The sequence below is a fragment of the Crocodylus porosus genome, unplaced genomic scaffold (genome assembly GCF_001723895.1).
Source record: "Crocodylus porosus isolate Cpor-Errol unplaced genomic scaffold, CroPor_comp1, whole genome shotgun sequence".
Lineage (NCBI taxonomy): Eukaryota > Metazoa > Chordata > Crocodylia > Crocodylidae > Crocodylus > Crocodylus porosus.
Window position 1 is genome coordinate 74,120,874 of NW_017728886.1, and position 6,603 is coordinate 74,127,476.

General features: G+C 40.3%; 1 protein-coding gene across 1 annotated transcript in view; it reads right to left on the reverse strand.

Moving 5' to 3' along the window:
* Positions 1 to 412: 412 nt before the first annotated feature.
* ABHD5 (abhydrolase domain containing 5) overlaps positions 413 to 6,603 on the reverse strand; it is a 40,465-nt gene continuing 34,274 nt past the window's right edge. The window contains exon 7 of the mRNA XM_019536479.1: positions 413 to 2,588. Coding sequence (XP_019392024.1) covers positions 2,499 to 2,588 — 90 coding nt within the window. The 3' untranslated portion in view covers positions 413 to 2,498. The remainder of the gene's footprint in view (positions 2,589 to 6,603) is intronic.

The window sequence follows — 6,603 nt, forward strand, 5'->3', positions numbered from 1 at the left end:
AAACTGAAAGCCTCTAGAATTGTGTCACCTGTAAAGAATTTTTGGGGTGGTATCTTTTATTGGACCTGACATTTGAAAGCTTGTCTAACTTTATCCCAACCATGCAGGTGGTCCAATACAATATATCATCCCCAAAAATCCTTGCCTCTTCCATAATTGCTGGACCAAGATGGCTATAACATTACTCGCATGCTACCTGTTAAAACATGCTTAGGTTTCCAGGTCAATACAAGGTAAAACTAAACAGTGTGGAGAATCAACACTCCTTATAACTTTCCTCATTACATATTTTTGGATGGTTTAAGCTCAATTTGTGTAGTTACTTTTGATTTGCAGACCTTAGTCACATAAGCATTACAACAGAAATACTCTTCACTGGTAATATTCTTAAGCATTAAATCAGACATGAGCATTTAATGAATATTTTTATTGTGCAAAACAAAAGAGTGAGTTTTATTAGTACAATGAACTGAAAGAACAAGGTTTTTTCCATGCTTGACATAAGTTTTTTCTTATTTTACATTGTTCGATGTGGCAATTTGGATAGAATGCTGAATATTAAAAGTGCTAAATGAAAATATTAACATGTTCTACCTTTTAGTAGCTGGAACAAAATGCTGTATTTTGATGTCAACTTTTTGTATGTAACTGCAAATATTCCACCAAGCCAATTAATGCAAATTGCACAGCAACAATAATAGGAAACAGGAAAAAAAATTACTAATCAACAAGAAATTCATTAACCTATCAATCATGCTGCCATTTAACTTACATTCTACATATAAAATAGCTGATGTTCTTAATCTCAAATTGAACTTCAATTTTTAAAAGACTGATTTTGTTTTAAAAATCCAATATTTTCTAATTAACTATGTGATTGAATTTGCTATTTTGATAAAAAATATTTAGATTGTTAGTTATTACTAAGTGCTACCAGTAAAAGCAGTCACAAGGACTGGTTGATATTTTCATAGCACCATGAAAGCAGCATTTCTTTGAGGAGAGATTATATTCAACTGGAACACAGTGTGAATGACACGGATAGCCATGATTTCTTTTTAAACCTTTAGAAGGTGCTAATATTAGGTCATATGCTTTTTTATATAAAAGTATTGAGATACTTTCAGTAGTCATCCTAACATTCAAAAACAAACCAATAAAATCTCATGTAAACTTTTTTCTTTTTTTAAATAAAACCACATAATTTGACATAAAGTGACAAAGTACTTTGTTTAATGAATCTTACTAAGCACCTGAAAAATTAATATCAAACTAGATTTTTATAAAGAACCAGAGACTATTAGCTCTGACTGTGAAATACTGAATTAAAACTAGGCATTTATATAAAGAATTTCCAAAGTATGGAGATATTGTGTTCTAGTGGTAATGTTTAGTCCAGTAAACTCCTTTTTATAAAGATGCTATGCATTAATTGAGAGACAGTAGTCTAATGCATTTCCCAATTAGCTTCAATACTGAAAAATATGCATTTGCCAAAAAAAATAGTAGTAGGCTTAATATCTAAAGAAAACGAGAGAATAAACTCATTATTGAGAGGAATTTTCTGCTATTGATCAAACTTGCTAATTTATCTATCTAAAAATCAAGAGATTCAGGGTGGCAACAGATCTTGCAATGATTATACCAACATAAAAACAGGTTCTGTTAGCTAAATAGGTCAATTCTATATTTCAAGTTATCAAATTCTACAGATTAAATCTATTTATGGAAGCATGCATGTCAGAAATGTCCCTCTGTAACTAACTGAGCTTCCTAGGATGTTAGACACATGAAAAAAAAGATTTTGAGATGAATGTACTAGAACCCAAGAAAGAAATATTTCCCTCCTATAAAGCCTTTCCTCCTTAAACACCAAATACACCTCATTCCCAGTGGTAGATAGTGCTTGCTATTTTGGCTCTGGCCTGCCTCAAAAGCCTACTTTGTAAGTTGTTATCACAAAATACAAGGTACCAAAATATTGTATGTGAAGTCTCAGGATCCAAATGAAAATTTAACACTCATTTCAAATGTTTACTTTGAATGGAAATATGAATGTTTATACATGTGCGTAAAGTAACCAAGCTGCATCTTTATACCAGTAGATTGTTTCTTATATAATGGCTGAATAGAGAAATACTCATCATAGGTGTTGAGTGCAAAATTTAATGTTAGTATTCAAAATGTTGTGAAGTTCAATCATAATTTTAAAAAATCCAGTTTAAAAACAAGGTATTTATATTTTCACATTAGACAATATCCTCTCTAGACATAGAAAGCAAATTCCTGAATCAAACTGTACAAGGTTTTAGTTTAAAAGACTCTTTACCCTAATCAAAAGGCACAAAGTGGTTTAAATGTGCAAGTGATTTCTTGGAAGAAACAGTGCAAAATTGAGCCTGCCTGACTACCTCTGCATTCCTTAGTTTTTGTAATAGTCTCCAAAATATTGCTATGATACTTTCTCTATGACAAGAACTTCAACAGAAGAATCCCAGTCAGTCCACTGAATCACAGATCTCTTTTACTTTCTGATTGAAGTCTTCAGGTTGATCAGCATATACATAATGACCAGCTCCAAGGATAGCCTGGAAGGTGAAAGTGGAGAAATAGGGGTAAAAAACACAAGAACATCACAATGCTTAGTATCTGTTGTGATATGAAAAACATACCTTATCAAAACACCAACAAAACCTTTTTATATACAATCACTAATATGATACAAACTAATTCTGGACAGGAAAAGACTCTGCCTGATTCTGGTCAGCAACTTTCCTTTAGTCACCCTGAATAAAATTACTGTCAGGTCAATGATTTCTCTGAATAGGAGCTTTCAGTTTGTCACCGAAAGAAGACGCTTGATTTGCATGTGTGCTGAAGTCAGTGTTAGATGGTCAGCACTTCTGAATGCATTTTAAACACCTCCCCCCCAACTTATTCACATGTTAAATGTGGACAGAGAAGCACAAATTTAGGTTATTTAAAAAAATACTGGCTCCAGCAACTGTACACTAACCATTGTTAGAAGGTGCTTTGGACAAAAACAGCCATTAGTTGATTACACTCATTCTATCTATGACAATGGCTTCTAGTGGAAGGAGGTATAAAACAACTGACAAGAGGTGTAAATGCAAGGAAAAATAAAGGGAAGTTTCTGCCTTTTGTCAAGTGACCATTATTACATAGAACTAAGCAGGAAAGGGTAAAACTACCCTTGATTCAAGAACCTGCTGTATTTCCTGCTTTAATGGAGGTGAACCACTGAAAAAACCTTAAAAGATTGTGCTGAAGGCTAAGTACATGAAGTCAAAAAGCCCAATGCTGAATCAACTCAATCTTCACAGGTTAATTTAAGCTGTGTAGATTGAACCAATAAGCAAGTAAAAAGACATTCATTTTTGATTCTGGAAATGCAGCCACATGCCTGCAGTGGTTCTGGCTAGATGCCGGGTAGTGCTAGTGCCTGCCTCCCTTCTCGACTGGAACAGACAGCTTGGGCCAAGGCTAGCCTGCCCATGCTGCATGGGGGTTGGGGATGAAGGGTTGCAGGGGAGGTGCAAAGCATCATGGGATACTGGGGGACTGAGCATTAACTTGAATCTGGAGGGGAACTGGGACAGAAGTTCAATAAACCAATTTAACCTAAATCAATGAAAGTCTGATACTACATCCATCCAGGTTTATCTTAAACTGGTTTTGACCAGTTTCTGATCACTTATATTGGTTTATGTGCAATTTCTGTCCCCTAGCCCTTATGGTTATACCCAGCCCACACATCTCTCTCTTCCCAAGCCCCTCAAAATCCAGATCAGTGGATTTTTTGGTAGGCATGCCACAATTTAAGCCCTGCACTCTCCAAGTGCCACTCAGATCCCCTTCCCCTACCTGATCTTTCTGTTCCCTAGCCCCTCCCAGATCTGGCACATGAGCCACAGACTGGCTGCCCCCGACCCAAATAATACTTCTTTGTTTCTAGAAGTGTTTAAATGAAAGAGAATGTCTGAATGTTTTTCCATCTCTTAGAGAAAACATTTTGATTCAAGATTAAGAAGTGAAAACTCAAACTGCTGAGGATTTTCTCAACAGCAGCACCAGTTTATTGGTATTTCATTCCTCAAATTTAACTGCTGTGCTCATCAGGGAAGAGGCAAATTCTGTAGGATGAAAACAAACAAAAAAACCCACTTTTGAACCCCAGCCTGAATACATTATTTCAGTATAAACATGCAAGTAACTAAGGGTCACTGCACCCACACCTAATATCCCTGTAATTCAGCTATCCCCAGGCCCAAGCTGGTACGAAAATGTCAATTTTATAATATTGTATAAGAGCAGCACATTTACCCTTTGTTTTATACTCAAGCCAGAGTTCACTTACACTTCAGTGAGCAGACCCATGAGCAGCACCTACTCCACCCCCTTCCTTTCTGCTTCTTCTGTCCCTCCCATACTCTCCCCCCTGCCCCAAGCTGCAAGACTGCAGGGCTTCCCATGCACTTTTCTCTGCTTGCTGGTGAATTTGGTTTGTTTGTTGTTTGGGGTTTTTTTTGCAGCAAGCCTGCCAAAATTGCAGAGCTTGCCGCTTGGGGATGGACTGAATCCACGGCTTAATTAACCTGATCAAGCCTGGGGAAGCCATTAATCCAAGCTTAATAACACATGGAATAGTGGCTTCCCCAGGGCTTAATCAAGGTAATTAAGGCATGGTTTCACGCCATGTGGCAATCCATGGGGAGGGGTGGGACTGCTGGGGCCCCTTGGCCAGAGGTGTGGTGGGCGTCTGTCACACTCGGCCTGTGAAAATTTTGGCCTGTACCAGGATCTGCCTGAGAAATCAGCTGGCTGTCTCCTTGAGTTCAGTAGACCCCACCTATGGATGCCATTTAGCATCCCCATATTTTTCCCTATATCCCATTTCTCTTTCATAATCTTCCTCTAGCTGACAAAATGCTTATTTGAATTAGCACAGGACATCAGCTCATACTAGACTGGCAAAACCTGTCCCAATGACTCATGCTTATCCTACTCTTCACTCCTCCCTACCCAGAAGTAATTTTGTTATATTTTGTCTGTTTGTTAAAAGCAGTAGGCACATTCATATTCAGATATTGCAGCTACTGTGCGACACTGTGGGTGCACATACATGTGCTATTAATGCACCTGAGACACCTACACAGTGCTTGAACATGCACTTGGGGGCTGCAGCATGCTGAGCTGGGGCAGAGCTACCCTGGCTGGCAGGGGACCCAGGGACATCAGCCTGCCAGCCCAAAGCTGCTCTGCCTCAGCTCAATGTACTGTGATGGTGATGCTTTACTGTGTTGCTAATTACGGAACTGTACACTAAAGCACACGTGTAGATGCACCCTGTGTAAGCAGTACCATAGTGCATTTAATTTGGTTCATAAAAATACCCAGTGTTTGTGTACTAAATCCTCAAGAACTAAAGTACTACACATGCATCTCAAACAGAAGGCTCTTAAATACAAAAACAGACCATGTTTGCTGCAAAGATAGGCTTCAGATACAGGTGGATCTAGACAGGCTAGCAAGTTGTGCAAGTCAGAACCAGATGAAGTTCAACGTTGAGAAATATAAAGTGCTCCACCTGGGGATGAACAATCCCCTGCACACCTAAAGGCTTGGCAACGCCAACCTAACCAGCACTACAAATGAAAGAGACCTGGGGGTAATAATAGACCACAGCATGAATATGAGCTGGAAGTGCAACTCTGTTGCCAGAAGGACAAATAATAGGGCTGTGCAAGGCTTCAGACAGAGCTTCGGATCCGGAGAAGCTTTGGATGCTTTGGGGTCCAAAGCAGCACATCCGGGTCCAAGTGCTGGCCTCATTCGGCTTCCCGAAGTGGTTCAGAGCTCCTGATGAGCTTTGGAACTGCCTTGGCGATCTGGCCATAGGGTATCATGGGGAAACAATAAAATATCTGTAACTTCGTTGTTTTTTGTCCGATTTGGATGTAATTTTCAGGGGTGGTAGATTCTGCAGATAGGATGAAGCCTGTCAATTTTCAAGAAGATCGGTGCAGGGGTTTGGGGGACCGGCACCCCAAATTCTTGAAAGCAAAACTCCTGTCACGTCTACGCTTTAGAACACAGAGGCGTCAAAAGTGCAGGGGTGGTAGCTCTTATTGAGGCCACAAAGCCTGGCAAGTTTCTGGAGATAGGTGCAGGGGTTTGGGGGGAACTGCCCCTCAAGCTGCGGACAAGCAAAACTGGTGCCATGGGTGCCTGTGGGACTGTCTGTTTTGGGGCGGGGAGTGGAGATACTACTGCAGGCCTGGCTGCTAAGCTACTGTGTTACCAGTTGTCACGGAGTCACGTAAGTGCCCCGTGACTGAGTATGATTGGCAGAGCTGCCAATCACCCGGGCAGCTCAGGTGCCGGTTACCAGGGTGACCAGGCGGGTCACGTGGCCAGAAGGGGGCAGGGCCAGGCCTTTATAAACAGCTTAGGCCGGAGCCTGCCTCACAGTTCCCTTCTGGCCGCTGTAGGAGCAGGAGCTCTGCGGCTGAGCTGAGTGGCCCGAGTTAGTGGTCGCAGCCGTACCACACTAACTGGCTGCGATGATGCGGGGAACAAGAT